Source organism: Juglans microcarpa x Juglans regia, chromosome 4D, assembly GCF_004785595.1.
Source record: "Juglans microcarpa x Juglans regia isolate MS1-56 chromosome 4D, Jm3101_v1.0, whole genome shotgun sequence".
Classification (NCBI taxonomy): Eukaryota; Viridiplantae; Streptophyta; class Magnoliopsida; order Fagales; family Juglandaceae; genus Juglans; species Juglans microcarpa x Juglans regia.
Window position 1 is genome coordinate 28,605,879 of NC_054600.1, and position 19,528 is coordinate 28,625,406.

The 19,528-nt window shown below is 36.7% G+C and overlaps 2 protein-coding genes across 2 annotated transcripts; both read left to right on the forward strand.

Moving 5' to 3' along the window:
* Positions 1 to 3,046: 3,046 nt before the first annotated feature.
* On the forward strand, positions 3,047 to 11,597 carry LOC121260864 (XIAP-associated factor 1). The gene is made up of 6 exons (XM_041162919.1): positions 3,047 to 3,177; positions 3,270 to 3,366; positions 4,970 to 5,105; positions 5,319 to 5,456; positions 5,569 to 5,690; positions 11,281 to 11,597. Exons 2-6 carry the CDS (start codon positions 3,323 to 3,325, stop codon positions 11,441 to 11,443), a joined length of 603 nt encoding a protein of 200 aa, XP_041018853.1. The 5' UTR covers positions 3,047 to 3,177; positions 3,270 to 3,322; the 3' UTR covers positions 11,444 to 11,597.
* Positions 11,598 to 12,560: 963 nt separating this feature from the next.
* On the forward strand, positions 12,561 to 18,912 carry LOC121260581 (probable rhamnogalacturonate lyase B). Its single transcript, XM_041162523.1, has 16 exons — positions 12,561 to 12,848; positions 13,396 to 13,468; positions 13,610 to 13,731; positions 14,111 to 14,161; positions 14,369 to 14,488; positions 14,567 to 14,686; positions 14,833 to 14,974; positions 15,268 to 15,438; positions 15,563 to 15,718; positions 15,817 to 15,923; positions 16,296 to 16,386; positions 17,360 to 17,501; positions 17,582 to 17,738; positions 17,925 to 18,041; positions 18,369 to 18,495; positions 18,566 to 18,912. Exons 2-16 carry the CDS (start codon positions 13,427 to 13,429, stop codon positions 18,821 to 18,823), a joined length of 1,923 nt encoding a protein of 640 aa, XP_041018457.1. The 5' UTR covers positions 12,561 to 12,848; positions 13,396 to 13,426; the 3' UTR covers positions 18,824 to 18,912.
* The last annotated feature ends 616 nt before the right edge of the window (positions 18,913 to 19,528 follow it).

A 19,528-nucleotide genomic window follows, 5' to 3' on the forward strand; every position in this document is an offset into this window, starting at 1 on the left:
AAGTGGCAATGAGCTAGACTATTCATGATCATATGCAAGGTAAATTTATATGATTAAATGCACCATATTCTTGAAGAGGGAACCACACCTCATTTAAGCAAATTAATATAGCGTGTATAGTAAGGAAAGATCTCACCAACTAATGAGCATGAACAGACCGAAACGGTATATATCTTGCTATGCATGTGAGACATTGACAATATCATCGATCAACTTTTAATATTAGCAATGAGATCATGACGACAAGGTTCGTTCCTTGCTCATGCATATATATCATTAATTGATAGGATCCGATCATGTACAAAAATTCACTCAATAAATGTTCTTAATTCTTGATATTTCTCACCTTCTAATTCGTTTCCCAATCTTTAATTTCTTACAAAAATATATGTACAAACAATTGAAAAGATTCATGTTAATTAAAACGCTTGATCATATTGTTCTTTAATTTATAAGCATTTAACGTCACACTAATTCATAAGCAGTACTACGTAAAGTACCCACTCCCATGGCTCGTGCAAGCTTTTAATTAAAATCATCATGTACACGTTTATATATATAAATATAGAGAGAGATAGAGAGAGAGAGAGAGAGAGAGAGAGAGAAGTAACTTCCAGGACACAACTGATCTTGAATGAATATCCTTGCAATAAGGATTAATCCCTTTACATAAATCTTTCTATATATATGTAAGTTAGCACTCCATGCATGTAATGTAATTGCCCGAGGTACTTGATTAATTGATGTTCAACTTTCAAAAGCTAGACGTGCATATATGACTTGCATACATACATATACACACACACACACACGATATATATATATATATATGTATATATGTTATAACTTGTTGCGACTAAGATTTAAACCGAGCCTTCGAACGCATGGGAGCACAACATTGATAAATGTCAATATATATAGCTGATGCACTGACATTATACACGTGAGCAACGTCGTCAAAGTTAGCCAATCGAGACTAGCCCTTCGATCGCACGCCTACTTTAAATTTAGCACCATATATATATATATATAGATGATGGACCAGTAGTGAACCTCGATCTCAATATAATTAAAAATTAATAATCTTATAATATTTTTATATATGCATGCTTTTAGGAAAGTAATTATTTATATTCGATCGGCACTCACAACTTTACCTTAACATCTCGATCGTTACCATTGCTATCTATCTGCTTGTAAATTAGTTCTTGTACTAAGTTAAGAATCATTAATCTAGTGCTTGAAGGCCAGCTAGCTGGGTCAACACAATAAAACACATTATCTAGGGTTTGGGGCCTGTTCCGGAGCTCGGCTTTTCATTGGCTGAACCCACGTGATATGAATTGAGTGGACCAATAAGATTCGATCTTATTAGAGAATCAACCAATGTTAAAGCTTTTTGAGTTTAACAAGCCGAAAAAGAAGGGCACATAGTAATATAATATGCCGTTGTGTCTCCAACTTGAAAAGTATGGACAAGTGTCAATCATCAGCCAAATGATATGATTACATAGTCCAAGAAATGGATAAAATAAAAAAAAGTTGGTTTTCCATGTTTATAACTTGCATTATATATTTAGAATCCAAATAGTGGAACTGTCTATTCAATTGAGTCATTGTACATCAATTTAAAAGTTCACTTGATCTTGGGTTATTGTGTTAAACATGCCTGCCTTTGTGGTATAAATTAAATAATAATCTGGCTAGCTAGAGGCCGCGCGTAAGTGACGTCGTTTTCTTTTTAATTCGCTTTAGAAAATTTATTTGTTGATCTGGTGGAGGTGGGTACGTACTGCGCGCAAAGAGGAAAGATATGGCCTTTTTGGTGGCTAGGTCCAACTACACCAGCCTTTTAATTTATGAACCAAGCTGTTACTTTTATGGGATAAATTAAGAAATATATATAATATGTTTACATAACATTCTTTGATTGTGCACCGAAAAAACATCGGACCATGCACGTTGCGTGTGCCATCATATTCAACTAGCTAGAGCTAGCAACCATTCTTAATCCATGCATCTTAATAAATTATCATCCAAATTTCTAGAAATGACATATATAATTAATTAAAGAAGGATGATTCTGCGTCAACCATTTTCAAGCTGGCCGATTCGCATCTCCCCGGCCACTCCGATCCCCTTATACCTAGCTAGCTGCTCCATATATGTAATGGACGTCCCTATATATGGTCGACCAAGGGGCTCTTAGAGGGAGTTCGCGCGGATCCCCTTACTGGCCCCTCAAACTGCCCAGGAAAAAAACTAGAAATAAAAATTAAGTATCATGTTTACAAGCTAGCTGCAGTACTACTACTTGAACCATGCATGCACCATCTTGATCATATATAGTACTGGATAGTGATTTGCAATAAGTTCTTCTACTCATCATCCTTATATCACATACTTGTTAAGAAAAAATAAATAAAAGTATATGTGTGATGTATGGATGATGAATGCAATGTTTCATTAATTTGGAATTGGGATGGGATGACTAATTAAAAAGTTGAAACTATACCAAAAGAGTTCTGCTCTATACAGTCATTTTTGCTTACGTACTCCTTGCGTATTCTACTGATGTGATTGGTTAAAATAATTATTTTATATTAAAAAAATGTGATGCAATCAATTAGTAGAGTGTGCAAAAAAACGTAAAAATTGACTGTATATAGAGTTTTTGATACTGCAAGATGCATGCATGTTTAGTCATTTAATTTTTCTCTTGCGGTCAGTCTAGCTAGTATGATAGAAATTGATAGCAAAGTATAATCAACTAATTATTATTCTAATTTCTAATAAAACATTCCTTCCACCCTCCGAGCACTCAACACTTCCTTTTTAAAATGTCTGCGTGATTGGATGCGACACTCTGTTTTTCTATTTTATGATGAACGTGAAAGTGAGTCATTCAAACCACATGTCACCTTTATGATTCGGCCCAGAGAAAAGAAATAAAGGCCCACTTCTTGTTGCCCAAGTCTTAGCGAGGAGCGTGTCTCTCCATCGCTTGAATGGCGCGCGTGGCTTACAACCTCGGTGCCAAATATGATAAACGTGGACTCCGGAGTTCTGAGAGTGGAGTCTTTCACCTAATAAAGTCGTTCAACCATAGTAATCGATAGATCTCTACTCTTCGCTCCGAAAAATCAAAGAGCATCCAAAGAAAAACCACAATCCGAGGTTGCGTTTTTCATTTTCGGGTTTCGTTATCCTTTTCGTTTATTCATCACTGATCTTTAGGAGATTTTTACGATTCGTTCCGCTTTTCGCAGATTTATTTTTTAATCTCACAACGACGTCGCGTGCTTTGTTTCTCTGCATCGCCATGGCAATTGCGTCCGATGAATCCACCAGAATATGCAGTCACTGGTTGATTATTTGTTACTCTCTTGGAAATTTATGATTTGTATATGATCCTTTTCATCCCCTCTTCAACCACCCCCCCCCCCCCCCCCCCCCCCCCAATTTTTAGAGATGGCCTGTATCAATTTTTTAGCTTTTTTAATCTTTGATTTAGGTGTAATTGGATCTGTTTGAGATTGCTTTTGTGAGGTTTGGTGTAGAAGTTGCATAGACTCTGGAAAGTCTATAATATTTATTTTCATAGATTATTAACGTCCACTTTGTTGCTTAATATGTTGCTGCTTTTGAAGGGTTTTGTCTGTGCGTCACCGCTTTAATGCGATACGTTTTGTGATTTATTTCGTTCTTATATGGGTGATTTGCCGATTTATGTTCGTTTTAGCCCGCGCCTTGTTCCTCTGGTTTGGCAATGCAAGGGTGTGGTTGTTAGGTCTATAACCAGCTCTTGTTTCCTATGAAGATTATATCTGAAAGTTTTATATACGGGGGTTGTCTATCATTTTTTAATTGTTTCTTCTTCTCCCATTTACCTTTTATTGGGCCACACAAGCTTTAAATTTGTTCTATTTTTTTCCTCCTTGAGGAATTCCGGTGTACTGCATTCCAAGGCATTTAAGTTCATAGGATTTTCTTCTATAGCGACCTAGATAGGTCTTTTATACCATCTTGTGTACTTAGACTATGCCTATCTTTATTAATACTACCGTTTACTTATAAAAAAAAAAAAAAAGGTTCATAGGATTAGATTCAATTCCAACATAATTATCAATCCGATGGGCACCTGAGCTAAAAGATGGGGACTTGGGTGTGGTGGCGTCACATATGTACTTTTCTTCAGATTTATCCATTTATCTATCCACCAAGATAAATCTGATGATCTATGAAGTTATATTTACCAATCAAAACTTTTTTTTTTAGTTGGTAAAATTTTTCCTTTAATTATATCTGTAGTTGAAACTTTCTCTTAGGTAGACTAGGAGATGTTTGGTAATAATTCTCATCATATGTCATTTCATCCCATCTCATTTCTTTCCCAAACATCACTCAAACACAAACACTTTCAAACTAATCATTACAATTTTCTCAAACTTAAAAAAAAAATCAACTTTTTCATATCCCAAAACAAAAATAATAATATTCTAACAATATTTTTTGTAATATGTTTTATTCAACTTTTTCTTTCTCCTTTCCCAAAATCTAAAAAATACTTAACTCAAATTATCTCACTACTATTCAAAAACTATCTTACTACTATTCACAAAATTCTCATCTCATTCCCCAAGCATTCCCTAAAGAGATTAGCTGAATTATGTTTCAATCTGTGATGCTGGTTATCAGTATATCTTGATTCTGTCACTTCTTTTTTATACCATAATTTGAACCATATTCTTAGGTTACGCCCACAAGTGACGTGCATGTGCTTGAGTAATGAATTCTCATTTGAATGTGAACCTTCTGTTTGTGCACATTTACTACACTAGTTTAGATGTTCCTCAATGTTTAACATAAAATACTTATAATGCTCAGAGCGTGCTGTTTTCTTCTCAAGACATGTTCTGATGTCTATTATGCTCCTATGCTGTTGACTAATTTCATTTTATGTTTCTAGTGACAGAGCTATCCCTTCTTCGAATATTGATTTGCATTATGCCCATTGCTCCCGTAAACTAGAAAGATGTAAAGTTTGTGGTGACATGATTCCAAGGAAATTTTCAGAGGAACACTTCTTAAATACCCATGCTCCGGTATGTGAATATATTCAAGAAGCTTCTTTTGCGATAACAGTTTTCAATATAGGTTGTTCAATTTTTTTTAAGAAAAGGAGATTCCCTATTTTATCTCTTAAGCTGTTGAATCCAGCCTGATTTATTTGGCTAGGATTTTCTTGAGTTTTGAGTGTATATGATGATGTATTTGTATATTATTGCAGTTTTATTGACATATCCGTGTCAGAGCAGGTATCCTGTTCACTGTGCAGTGAGACAATGGAACGTGAAATTTTACCAATCCACAAAGGTGAAAATTGCCCACAGCGGATTGTCACCTGTGAGTTCTGCGAGTTTCCATTGCCTGCTATTGATCTAGCTGAGCATCAGGTACTTGTTGTTAATTATAAAATCTGACATCTGTTAATTATCAAATCTGACATCTGGTGTTATACTTTAGCAACAATTTTAATATAACATATTTGTTGCTTCATACTTCTAGGAAGTATGTGGAAATCGAACAGAGCTTTGTCTTCTGTGCAACAAATATATTAGACTGCGAGAAAGATATAATCATGAAAGTTGGTGCAATGGCATCTCCGATAATACTGTGGGATCTTCCAGGTAAATATAGTATCATTCACTCTTTGATCCCATTACGTTTATGAATGCATAAACCTTAAACATTGTGTGTGATTTAAAGTTAAGGTATGCCTAACGATTATGTGCTTTTCAAATTTCAATAACATGTTCCATAAACTGAGCTTTTATGCATTTGGATTAGTAAGGATTAATTGACTTTATACCATTGATCTGTATTTAAAAGGGGTCGTTAGATATTTTTTTTTATAAGTAAAAATTTTATTCATCATAAAAGTAATAGGTGAAGCCCATTACACAGGAAGTATACAAAAGAAACACCTAGTTACATTCTAAAACTAAAAAAGCGATCACAAAAACTCATTGACATCCCCTCCATTGAGTATAATAGCAGAAAACCAACCAAGTAACAAACTTGTAAAGAATTTCCAGAGTTCATCTGCATTGCGTTCCCTGTTATTAAAACACCTCTCATTCATTTCCAACCAAATACACCACATAATACACAAATGAATCATCTTCCATGCAGCTGCCACTTGGAGCAAGTATGAAGACTGGTCCAGCTTGCTAGTAAGTCGACCACTGCTTTTGGCATTACCCAGATCAGTCCAGCTCTTCTAAACACACCATCCCACAACACTTTAGCCACATCACAGTATAGAAGTAAATGATTAAGGCCCCGTTTGCTTTCGGAAAACATCTCATCTCACTCATATAATCATTACAATTTTCCCAACTTCCAATACAAAATAAAATAAACAATTCAACTTTTTCAAATCTCACAACAAAAATGCTATTAAAAAATATATTCTAATAATATTTTATTCAACTCTTTAACTTTAATCTTAACTCATCTCATCTCATCTCATCTCCGAAAACAAACGAGCCTTAACTGATTCCGTGTGTTTTCTACACATAAAGCACCAATCCAAAACAATCATTCCACGCTTTCTCAAGTTATCTATTGTCTAAATATTCCCTATTGCAGCTATCCATGCAAAGAAAGCCACCTTTGACGAAACATGAACCTTCCATATACTCTTCCAAGGGAAACAATTGTGTTGCTGATTGATCAATAACATATGAGCTAACTGTAAACTTGTTTGAAGTTGTATGTCTCCAGCAAAATTGATCCCTGCCATGTCTCCTAGTATCCATTGTGTAAACAATCTGAAAAAATCAGTAACCTCCTCAATTTCCCAATCCTGAACAGGTCTGGAAAAGCTAACATCCCAAAGCTCCATTAGAATAGCGCATCATCTCTGAAATTGAAGCCTGTTGATTAACAGCCAATCTGAAAGCAACCGGGTAGGCTCTAAACAGTTCAATTTCTCTACACCAAACATCAAACCAGAATCTAACTTTTGAACCATCACCAACCACAAAGCTGACTTGTTTCAAGAAAAAACCTCATCCTTTCCTTATACACTTCCATAAGCTCACTCCATAAGAACCCCTACACTCCTTGGTGCACCAACCCCCCAATCACTTCCATATTTCCGAGTGATCACCCCCCTCCATAATGCTTCCTCTTCCCCATGATATATCCATAACCACTTCCCCAACAACGCCTTATTAAAACTACACAAGTTGTGAACCCCCAATCCTCCATCAACAATCAGGCAACAAACTTTTTTCCAGCTCACTAAGGGAGTCTTAGACTCCTCTCCCAAACCACCCCACAAAAAAGCTCTATACAACTTTTTAATATGGTTAGCCTTTCCGGCTGGTAAAGGGAATAGAGAGAGGAAGTAAGTTGGGATATTAGAAAGAGTGCTCTTTATAATGGTGATTCTACCCCTTTTAGATAAATAAGCTATTTTCCACGCTGCCAACCTCTTCTCTATCTTCTCAACCACCCCATCCCAAATATGCTTAGCCTTGAATCACGCCCCCAATGGTTGTCCCAAATATTTCATGGGCAGATTAGCAACTTTACACCCCAGTAATTCTGCCAAGTTATGAATATTATGCACAACTTCCACCGGGACCATCTCCGACGTACTTAAGTTTACTCTTAGTCCGGAGATGGCTTGAAAACATAACAGGACAACCCTCAACGCTTGAATCTGTTTCCCACCAGCATCACAGAAAATAAGAGTATCATCAGCAAAAAACAAGTGTGATATAGAAATGAAGCCATTAGAATTAGATCCCACCGAAAAACTTGAAATAAAACCTCCTCCTACCATTGCTTCCACCATACGGCTCAAAACCTCCATAACAAGAACAAATAAAAAGGGAGATAATGGATCCCCCTACCTCCAGCCTCTTGAACTCTGTAAATAACCACAAGGCTGCGCATTAACTAAAACAGAAAACCGAACAGTTGAGATACAATGTCTTATCCGGCCACACGACTTATCACCAAAACCACATCTTCTAAGCATGTATAAAAGAAAATCCCAGTTTATATGATTGTATGCCTTTTTCATGTCAAGCTTACAAAGAATCCCCGGAACACTTTCCCGCATACGACTATCTAAACACTCATTTGCAATCAGCACAAAATCTAAAATTTGTCGACCTCTAACAAAAGCATTTTGAGGTTTAGAAATGATCTTCTTCATCACTTTGTTCATTCGATTTGCTAACACCTCCAAGATAATCTTATAAACACTATTCATCAAACTAATAAAACAGAAATCCTTCAACTCCGAAACACTCACTCTCTTTGGGATTAAGGCAATAAAAGTGGCATTCAACGACTTCTCAAACTTTTGAAACTCATAAAATTCATGAAGTACCTTCATCACCTCCTCCCGCACAATCTCCCAACAATCTTGGAAAAATGCCATAGAAAACCCATCCGGACCGGAGCTTTGTCTCTCCTCATCCCACAAACCACCCCATACACCTCAAGCTCTTCGAAAGGCCTCTTTAGCCAGTTTGCTGAAAAGGCATCCACAGCTTTGAAGTTCAAGCCATCAATTTTGGGTCTCCAAGCTTCCGTCTCACTTAGGAGAGAACTATAAAACTGCACAACATGCTCTTGAATCTCGTCAGGTGTGGATAGCTACTCGTTCTCAGTTTTTAACAATTCAATGGCATTGTTATGCCTGTGAGAATTAGCCATTTTATGGAAAAAACTAGTACACTTGTCCTCCTCTTTAAGCCATAGAACTCTCGATTTTTGCCTCCATGATATTTCTTCCCTCAAAAGCACCCTCTCAATTTCTGCCCTCACTTATTTTTTCCTAGTTTAAGTCACCTCACTTTCCCCTTTAGCCTCCAAGGATTGAAGCTCATCCCAAAGGGATTTTTTCTGCTGCTCTACATTCCCCAAAACTTCTTTATTCCATTTCTTCAAATTAGCTTTCAAAACTCTTAAGTTTACTTGCCAAAACAAAACTAGGGGTCCCCTCAAAATGATGAGAAAACCACCAGTGTCTTACCTTATCAACGAAACCCTCCACTTTAAGCCACATTATGGTCAGGTGACCAAGGTGTACACCTTGGTGCCAAGAAAAATGGAGTTTGTTTTCTTGGCACCAAGGTGTACATTATGGTCACGAATTTTATCTTATTTTTAATGTCATTAGAGTGACCCACATTTTTTTAAGAGAATTATACGCTACATCAATCTCATATTAAATTGTATACATATAACTACATGTTGTATTATGTACGTCACCATGCTTCTAACGTCCATAGGAACTAAGTAGGAAGTTGGGCTGGAACTAGAGGACTCTGTGAGACCCCATTTCCTGTCGGCCTCTCTGAATCCTTAGTTTTCGGAGCAGTAAAGACTCACGCTTTAGCTGCTTCATCTGGAGAAGGGCTTACAGAAGTCACAGCACCTGAAAGTGACAATAGACAAATCAACATAAATGCAAGAAAAAGAGGAAACTGTACATCAAGCCCTGTATAGCGGGACAAAGAAAAGAAATGGTACCCCTCTGCCCTTTACTATTAATAAAATGACCAGACGTATCTGGTTCCGATCAAATGTAGGAGAGAAGCTCGTTTAGTAGCCACTGCATACGTCCCATCTGTTACCTACTTTGACTCGTATCTTCGGTATACCTCAATACAAGACAAACGAAGGAAAAGATATTCAATAAAAAACCAGGCTATCGTCCTATTCTCTCTCAGTTGCTTATCTTTTATAGATAAGGGGGAGTACCGTAGCAGTAGCTTCCAACACTTAAGATTGACCTCCTCAAGTCCAGATATGAATGTTTTATGAATTTCATACAAGACTACGTGTGATACTCCCATAAGATATGGATAAGGGTAGGTGGTGTATAGGATCTCACATTGCTTGGGAATGAGAAGTTCTTGCTCTTTATAAGGTTCCAATGGGGCTCCAATTGTATCATTGACTAGTCCTTTTAGAGTATAGGTCATGTAGTTTGGGCCTTCCATTGGAGCGTTACACTACGTACTTACCTAAAGTTCACTTCTGACTTGCCAAATAAGTTTACTGAAGGAATTGACCTAAGCATAGCTCTCTCTCCCAAATACAGATGCCAAGAAAGAGATTCCTTGGATAAGTGGAAAAATGCCTTTCATTTCTCTTTTAAGGCGTTTGTCCTACTTATAGTAACTAGTGAGTCAGGAATGTTGTGGTCACGTATTTTATCTTATTTTTAGTGTCATTAGAATGACCGACCTTTTAGAAAATTTTCTCATTGTCGCCTTGACTAGATGTGACTTGTGAGTTCTGTATAAAAGTTCTTATGTGCTAAGGATTAGCTTTCCTTCATTCCGTAAGATAACCATTGTAGCTGTAGCGTGTTGCACGTGATAAATTAGTGAGGGCATGCATTGGTTGAACATTGTTGTTCTACATGCACTTGCTTTTAGCTACGCACCTGTAGCACTAAATCAATTAGCATCCTTGGTTGAAAGTGAACTTGTGGTGGATTTCTATATATCTGAGGCTTATGGCTTGGTAAATGTGAATATATTTGCAAATTGAGTGAGTGCTTATGGATAGCCTGTGAGGCCAGCTGCTTTATACCATTTTGCTAGAAATGTGAACGTTAAGCGTGTTTAGTTTTCCTTTTTCATTTATTATTTTGATCCCAATCTTGGAATATGGCTTTGGCATTTATTCTAACCACTTTTTTACTTTGGAATCAATGAACAAATTAACAAAAAATATTGATAAATCTTCTGCAATAATAAAGTAAATCAAGAAAGAAGTGATCGAACAGATAAAATTATAAATAACTTTATTTCGACTATAAAAAAAGTTAACCTTGTGCATTCATTTTTGTAGAGTAGTAACTTTTAAGTCTTTGATAAAATACTGCTTGCATAAATATCAATAACTTCTTCCGGTGATGGAAAACAATTACGCCATTAACTTTAATGGGTGGTTTTCAAAGCAATGCGCTTACAACTGTTTGATAATGAACATTGAGAAGGGGGCACTTCTCTGTGAACCTTTCTCGATTGTCTGCTTTAGAAAAAGCTGTTTTAAGTGCACCTGTCTAGGGTGTCCTGGTTCACTACTTGGGCTTTTGCATTACGTATTCTGCCTTGCTCTTTATAATTTTACTGGAAATTCTTAGCATCTTTATTTTTTCCAATTTCTATGAGTAATTTCTTATGGTATTTATTACATATCAAAAATAAAATAAAATCTTATGGTATTTATCTGAAGGGATGTGAGGCCAGCTGAAAGAGAGCAAGGTCCTCCTCAAGGAAGACAGCCGCAGGACTTCTCACGGAAGCGTCTTCTATTCACGATAGCAATAACAGGCATTGCTGTTCTATTAGGATCTCTTTTTTTCCAGAGAAAGACGGACACCAACCAAGTGCATTAGCGGCAGAGAGGGATACGCATTGAGTAATGTAAATGTGCTCGAGAGCTATATTATTTTATCTGTACCTGAAACCATCTGAGAACGTACTGTTATTACCTTATTAAGCTCATTGGGATTGTGATAATATACTTACTGGACTGCTACTTGCTTTTTAGTTCTGCTTCACAATTTGGTCGTAATAAACATAGGCTACATATATATATATATATATATATACATGAAACTGAGAGGCTGTATTTTGTCAGATTCTACTGTTAATTCCTCTATTCTATTTGAAGGTTACCTTCACAATTTGCGATTGCATGAATTGTAAAGAGAAAAATTCTATTCTTAAGCTAATGTGTAAAGTATACATAATAAAGTTCTTAACACGACATGATTTGTAAGATAAATTTTAAAATTTGAATTTGATAAATCAATTCTTACCATTTAAGTGATGTGAATGGTGTGTTTTATATACCGGATTGAGAATAAAATAATTCTTATAAAGAGAAGTTGACGGTGGTATTTAACACAGACTCAAGAATCGAGGTGAGTCAACTGATCTGATTATAATCTTCATCCGATTGTTTTTTTTGGTGGTGAGTATATATGTTATGTTTCTTAGTACTAAAGTTGGCAATTGTTGCTCTCTATTTATTTTTCATAAATTAGTTTTTCTATTTATCCAGCTTTATCTGTATCAAAACCATCAGGGCAGAAAGCAGAAACCTAAATTATTCAGGTTTTATTTTTAATGTAGTCTAGGAAAATGTCCAACGTAGCATGAACCGCTGCTGTTCACGCCCTCTTCAACCTTTGGTCTCTGGGCCCAATAATATTATCAGCTACATTCCACTGGGACGGACTGGATTCGAGCCTTAATTAATGTAAATTCTCTTTAGAAACAAATAAAATAATCCTGCTGTTGAGCGGTGCCGAACCGAATGGGATGTTTAATTCCAAAAATAAAAATAAAAATATTCTGAGTTGCAAAATCGAAGAGCCCCTCTCTTCTCTTGCTATAGTCTTAAGTGTTAATTTGATTAATGGAGTATTTACTATTATTTTATTATTATTATTTTTTATTATTATTTACAAAATATCTGACTAGTTAAACGCAACCTAACACGGCAACGAGCAGTTGCAAACTTGCATTTTAAGGGGTGGGGAAAGTGGCAAAACTTGCAACCGCTCGCGACCATATCAACGACAAAATACCCACTGCTTGTTGATGGACCCATCTGCCACCTTCTCCTTATCCCCCCCCCCACCCCTATACCCTTATATTTCTAGGAGAGTGCTCGAGAAGGACGCCGACGGCGACGATCACTGAAGGAAGAGGAAGCAGCGATTAAGAGGAACGTCGACGTAATTTCTTACGCCTGACCTTGGCTACTCTCCTATCTGCAAAAACAATTTCGAGGTTAGTTTCTTTTATGGAAAAGTCTAAATATAGATCAACTATAATTTGTTCGTTGTTTCAATCCATGAACGAGACCCTTATACATGCTATTCATAATAAATATCATTTTGTTTATGGAGGGCATCGAGCCCATGCATCATAATTCAGATTTTAATTACTGTCTGATCAACTAAAATGAATTCATACGCTGTCTTATGTTTAATGATTATTGCGATACACTAGTCCCACATACAAATTGGTGGTGGGTCTCTCCTCAGTAGTGTCACTGTCACATCTGACACGAACAGTTAGCTAGCAAAAATATCAGCATTTCTCCTGATTAATCTGCAACATCGCTTGGGTTTTCTTAGTGGCTAATTAATTTTATTCTTTAATCTTCTTGTAGACACTTGTGTGGTAATTTGTCATAATTATTCAAAGATCTTATCATTTATTTCTTACCGTCTTTTCTTTTCATGTTTTCATTACGTGTGCTTTGGCTCTTCTAGCGAGCAACTCTTAAATTATTCAGGACCTTTTCATGCATTTAGATTTTTATTGTGCGCAGCGAGTTTCAGAAGACGACAAGGGGCTTCACCATGTCTACTCGGGGGGTGCAATTGCATATTCGAGATCGATACGTAAGTCAGGTTTCAAAATTCTTCTATATTGTGGCGTTTTCAATGTTTCATATGCTGCGATAGATCTTTGAGTTTTTACGAATTTTGGGCTAAGCCATATGTTTCTTGTTCCAGTTTTTATTTACTTCACGCTACGTGCAGGTGGTGATGGATAATGGCATAGTCCAAGTCACGTTATCCAACCCAGATGGAATTGTTACCGGAATAAGATATAATGGCGTCGACAATTTGCTTGAAGTTCTTAACAAGGAATCAAATAGAGGGTACATGGTGTTACAACTGCTTTACCTTTTTTCTTTATTTTTGTAAAAAAGAAAAAGGCTTTATTTGTTGGAGTTTAACGTAGCCCAAAAAGAAACTTTACATGTTCTTGATCTTGCCTGATGGGTATCTCTAAAACTATTATTTGGGGTGTTTTTCCCCTTTTTTTCCAGATAGTAAATAAGAACATGGAGATTGAGGGTAAATCTGGTTTAGAAGTGTCAATTTTAATACGTCTTGTATGGAAAAGCCTTTATGAGTACTAACTCAAGTATTGTTCTCTATATTTCTTCTCTTTAAAATGATTTAGGTGGACAAGTAATGGTACTTTCTTTGGCTTAAGACTTGCGATATACCTAAAATTTTCAATCGGATATGTAGGTATTGGGACCTTGTATGGAGTGCACCAGGAAGCAAGGGAATATTCGATGTGTATGCCTCTCTTCTCACTTGTCTTCAGTGAACAGCATATACCTTCCAAAATAGTATCATCGAAAGGACTTTATAACTAAAGAGACCTCTTTCTTGTATCCAGTGATCAAACTGTGTCCACTATTAGTCTCCCCAAGTTTTTAGGATCAATGAGCTTCATTGCTATTCCCAGGCCAATATGTTGAACACGAACTTGTTGACATGCAGGATCAGTGGAACAAGTTTTAGGGTCATAGTGCACAATGAGAACCAGGTTGAGCTCTCATTTACAAGAATGTGGGATCCCTCCCTTGAGGGCAAGTTTGTTCCCCTGAATATAGACAAAAGGTCATTGCCCAAATTATGAAAGAATTTTGTTTCTAGAATGGATTTCTATATAAAAATGTTCATGCTTATTTTCTCCAGGTTTATAATGCTTCGTAGTTCCTCGGGCTTTTACTCGTATGCCATTTATGAGCACTTGAAGGATTGGCCTGACTTTGACCTTGGTGAAACAAGGATCACTTTCAAGCTCAGAAAAGACAGGTATACATTTGATACATTAGTTAATCATCTATTGCTAGTTTTTTCCCAACAGGGATGCACCAAAGCATGTAGAGATCCGTAGAAGGCAATAGGCAATTTTTTTATCATTAGCAAAATAAATAACTTTTTGACAATGGGGTATTTAGGTTTCACTACATGGCTGTAGCAGATGATAGGCAAAGATACATGCCTCTGCCTGAAGACCGGTCCTCTGGAAGAGCCCAAATCCTGGCCTACCCTGAAGCTGTTCTGCTTGTCAATCCCAGCAACCCAGAGCATAAGGGAGAGGTAATTCTTCCAGACTCATTTCTTTTTTTTTTTTCCTTAATTTTTTATTTTGTAAAGGTATATTATTTTCTCTGTTGCTGGAAATAAGCAATTCATATTTTATTTATTGAGATCTGGCATTCACTGGCTTCAGCCTTCTCAAGTTTACTTCGCAGTGTTGGAGTGCCTTGCGGCTCCTGAAACAAACTCAGCATCTAGATTGCTGGAGACAGAGTTAGAGATGTTTCCTAGTTAGGTACTTAGGTGTACATGCAACCATATATTGTGTTTTGAGATGATCTGTTGATGTGCAGGTCGATGACAAATACCAGTACTCCCGTGATAACAAAGATATTAAGGTTCATGGGTGGATATCTAGTAACCCACCTGTTGGATTCTGGCAAATCACACCTAGTGATGAGTTTCGATCTGGTGGACCCCTCAAGCAAAGCCTGACCTCACATGTGGGGCCCACCACCCTTGCGGTAATAATTAATGGTCATTGTGAACATTTTTGCAGTATTCATGCTTGTGTTTTGTGAATGTTGACCTACATTTGTATCATTGGCTTTCGTTATAATCTCTAGATAATCAAATTGGCATGTCCAGATGTTTATTAGCGGTCATTATGCGGGACAATACCTGGTGCCTCAATTCAGAAATGGCGAGCCATGGAAGAAGGTTTTTGGCCCAGTATTTATCTATCTTAATTCTGCATCTCCCGGAGATGATCCGCTTTGGCTATGGGAGGATGCTAAAATACAGGTTTGACTTAGAAAACCAGCATCCTCTTGTTGTAAATTAATAGTCTTATTGGACTGCGAGCTTTTGGTAGAGAAAGACTGATACAGTTTAATTTTCAGATGATGACTGAAGTCCAAAGCTGGCCTTATAGTTTTCCAGCTTCCGAGGAGTTCCAGAAGTCAGATCAGCGTGGTAATGTTGGTGGTAGACTACTCGTCTTAGATAGGTAGGCGTGCAACACCAATCAGTGTGTTGTAACACAACTTGTTTATGTTTTCCATTGTACCAGTGATCATTAGAACCATTTTATTGTTACTGTCATGGTTGATCTACAAACATTCACGCCTACGGTTTAATTTTGTAACCTGGTTTCATCGTTTTATATTTGTAGCATTTTGCAAGGTTCAAGTGTAAAATAGTCAGTTCTTGATGATATTGTTTTTATGAAAGAATGTAACAAAAAAAAACCGTTGATCATGAAATAATGCAAGTCAATTCTGAAGATTGAAATAGAAGTTTCTCCATAACCTTTCCGGCTATTTTTTTTTTCCTCCTGAGCATAGGTGCATATCATACATTTTGCAATTATAATGTCTAGGTATAGTAGCAAAGATTATATACCAGCAAATGGTGCTTATGTGGGCATGGCTCCACCTGGAGATGCTGGATCATGGCAAAGAGAATGCAAGGTGATTATCCTGACCTTTCTTTTCTGGTATCATTTTGGGCTACATGACAAGATGACTGATAATATTTGTCCTATGACCCCAAAAATGTTATTCTTCCTCATTCCTTCTTCAGTTTTTAGACTCTGGTTTATCTTCTTGTTATTTGAATATAGGATGCCTTCAAATGTTTGTGAAAATGACCATGTTAGAGTTGACAACTATATATGAAGTGAAATTTACTGTAACCAGCTATTTAAATTTATATTCTTTTACAGAATCAAAACAAGGTTTGACATCAAATTGGTACTTCTGTTGATGTTAGGAACAAAGTATGTTTAAGAGCATTATTTTTACCGGTCCAAAAGATTTGAATTTTCTGTTGAAGTTCGTTATTTCTGATTGATTTCCATGAGAATGGTGAACACCAATGACTATGACACGGTTGCTAAGGTGTTGCTGAGGTGTAAGCTCTGGGCTTTAACTTAGCATTAAAGGTGTATTTGTTATCTATTTTTAATTTAGAATTGGCCTATAATTAAGATTTAGGTAACATGGAATTTCATTTTCTGTCTGGCAGTCATATTAGAAATAACAAAAAATATGGTAGATGTAAGTTTTTTAATCTTTCTCCAGGCCACTTCTTTTGGCTGCCAAATTGTGCATGGCAAGAACAGGTGAAAGTCAAGAGTTTTTAGGCATTAGTAAGATAATACTCGTCTAAGGATATAATGATACAGCTCCAGAGCTTTGTCTCACATTTGTGTTGAATCAAGAATTCCTTAATATGAATGGAGAGACTATTAAGAGATCTCTCGAATTTTCAAAATTTATCAAGTTGATTCTCAGCAACATTTCTGAGAGGTCTAATACTGTTTAGGATGCCCTTGGGATACATATGTATGTTCTTTAGAGTGAAATTGCTCAGCACTAACATAATGTTCTCGAGGAAGTTAGTTTCATTGAAGACATGACAAATGTTTTTGGTTTCTTTTAGGACTACCAATTTTGGACTAGAGCGGATGAGGAAGGTTATTTTTCCATCAATAATATACGTACTGGTGACTATAACCTCTATGCCTGGGTCCCAGGCTTTATAGGAGATTACCGGTATGATGCTGCCATTACCATAACCTCAGGTATTACTTAAATTCTATGAACACTTGGATCTTCCATTGTACTGTAGAGAATACACTGTTTGAATAACCTTGATATGCAGGTTCTTATATTGAAATGGGTGATCTTGTCTATGAACCTCCTAGAGATGGACCCACATTATGGGAAATAGGCATCCCTGATCGTTCTGCTGCAGAGTTCTATGTTCCTGATCCGGATCCGAAGTACATCAATAAACTTTTTATCGATCATCCTGACAGGTTAGCTCACTTTATTGCACCCAGAAGTTAATTGTCTGCTATCCTAGAATCTCCATACAATACGCCCCTGAAGAGGGAAGTTGCTAACTAAGTCTGTGTTGATTATTATACAAATAAGCTTACATTTAAAAATGGGTGCCTTTTCATTTATATGTGCAATCGTGGTCGTATCCTTTTGTATTCCAGGTTCAGGCATTATGGATTGTGGGATAGGTATACAGAACTCTATCCTGATACAGACTTGGTTTACACAGTTGGTGTTAGTGATTATTGTAAAGATTGGTTCTTTGCTCAGGTTCCCAGGTGTGATTCTTTTATCATTAGTTTTATTTCGCTTTTTTGGTTGGTTATTGGTTGTTTCCATTAACCTATTAGGCAATATGAGAGATGAATCCTTCATATTTAAGGCTACGTTTGGGTAGTGAGAATACCTGAGAAGTGTTGAGAATGTTTGTGAATAGTAGTGAAAAAGTAGTGAAAAAGTAATAATAGAATAATGAATAGTAGGTAAAAAGTAATGAATAGTAAAAAAGTAGGTGAAAAGTAATAATAAAGTAAGGAATAGTAGTGAGAGTACTTAAGGTACTCTTGGTACCCAAACGTAGCAAGTCAAGCTTCCTTGCATTGCAGGAAGAAGGACGATAATACACATCAGGGAACAACTTGGCAAATCAAGTTCGTACTTGATAATGTGGATCAGAGAAGCACCTACAAACTGCGAGTGGCTATTGCATCTGCAACTCTGGCTGAATTGCAGGTATTATATGTAGACTAGATAGACTAAATTTGCTGACAACAAACTTAACTCGAATGAGTTTTTCCTGAAGGTGCGCGTTAACGATCCAAATGCAAGGCGCCCTCTATTTACAAGTGGATTAATAGGGAGGGACAACTCAATCGCTAGACATGGAATTCACGGGCTCTACTGGCTATTCAATGTGAATGTACCTGGTGCTCAGCTTGTTGAAGGCAACAATACCATCTTTTTCACACAGCCAAGAAACACCAGCCCTTTCCAGGGAATTATGTATGATTACATTCGTCTTGAAGGTCCACCATCATGTGATGTCAAAGATGAACTTTGAGCTACCTCATTGTAGATTTGTAGTGGAAGATGTCGTTGTAATTACCACGTTTTGAAATGTTTGATTGGTATGAATTAAATCGTTAGTGTAAATACCATTTCTTTCCCCTATATCAATCTGTCTAATCGAAGAACTTGACAGAGAATGACACTACGGATGATATATTATTTCCTCTTTAGAAAATAGTCCGTCATACTTCATCCTAACGTTCACTCTTATATGCTCCCCAATCATGCAAACGCGAACATGTTTTATCGGCAGAAGCATCACTAACAATTAAGAGCGGCCAGCCACCTTTCTAAAGATGATAGTTTGGCCTAGCTCGTATCTATATGTGGGAATTTACAAGTGGTTTCTTCAACATTTATGAAAGAATAGACGAAAGAGAAGGCAATTAACTGATGACAAACTTCAGAGCAAACATTAGGATTGGTTATTGTTTCGAATTTCAAGATTCATTCATCAAGAAACGAAATGCCCTAGCCGCAGACAATCATCTGTCTGACTCTGAGTTACAACTTGGTCTGAAAAAGGAAATAACCAATTTCTGTTTAGGTCATGTTATTTGATTTCTCGTGCATAGACAAGGTGATGTGAGGGTGAAGCATTGTAACTTGAATGTTGATCTATTGTACCAATGTATGTAATGATACAGTTTCAAAAATATTTCATAAAAGTATACTCACAAACTGACGTGAGTTCATG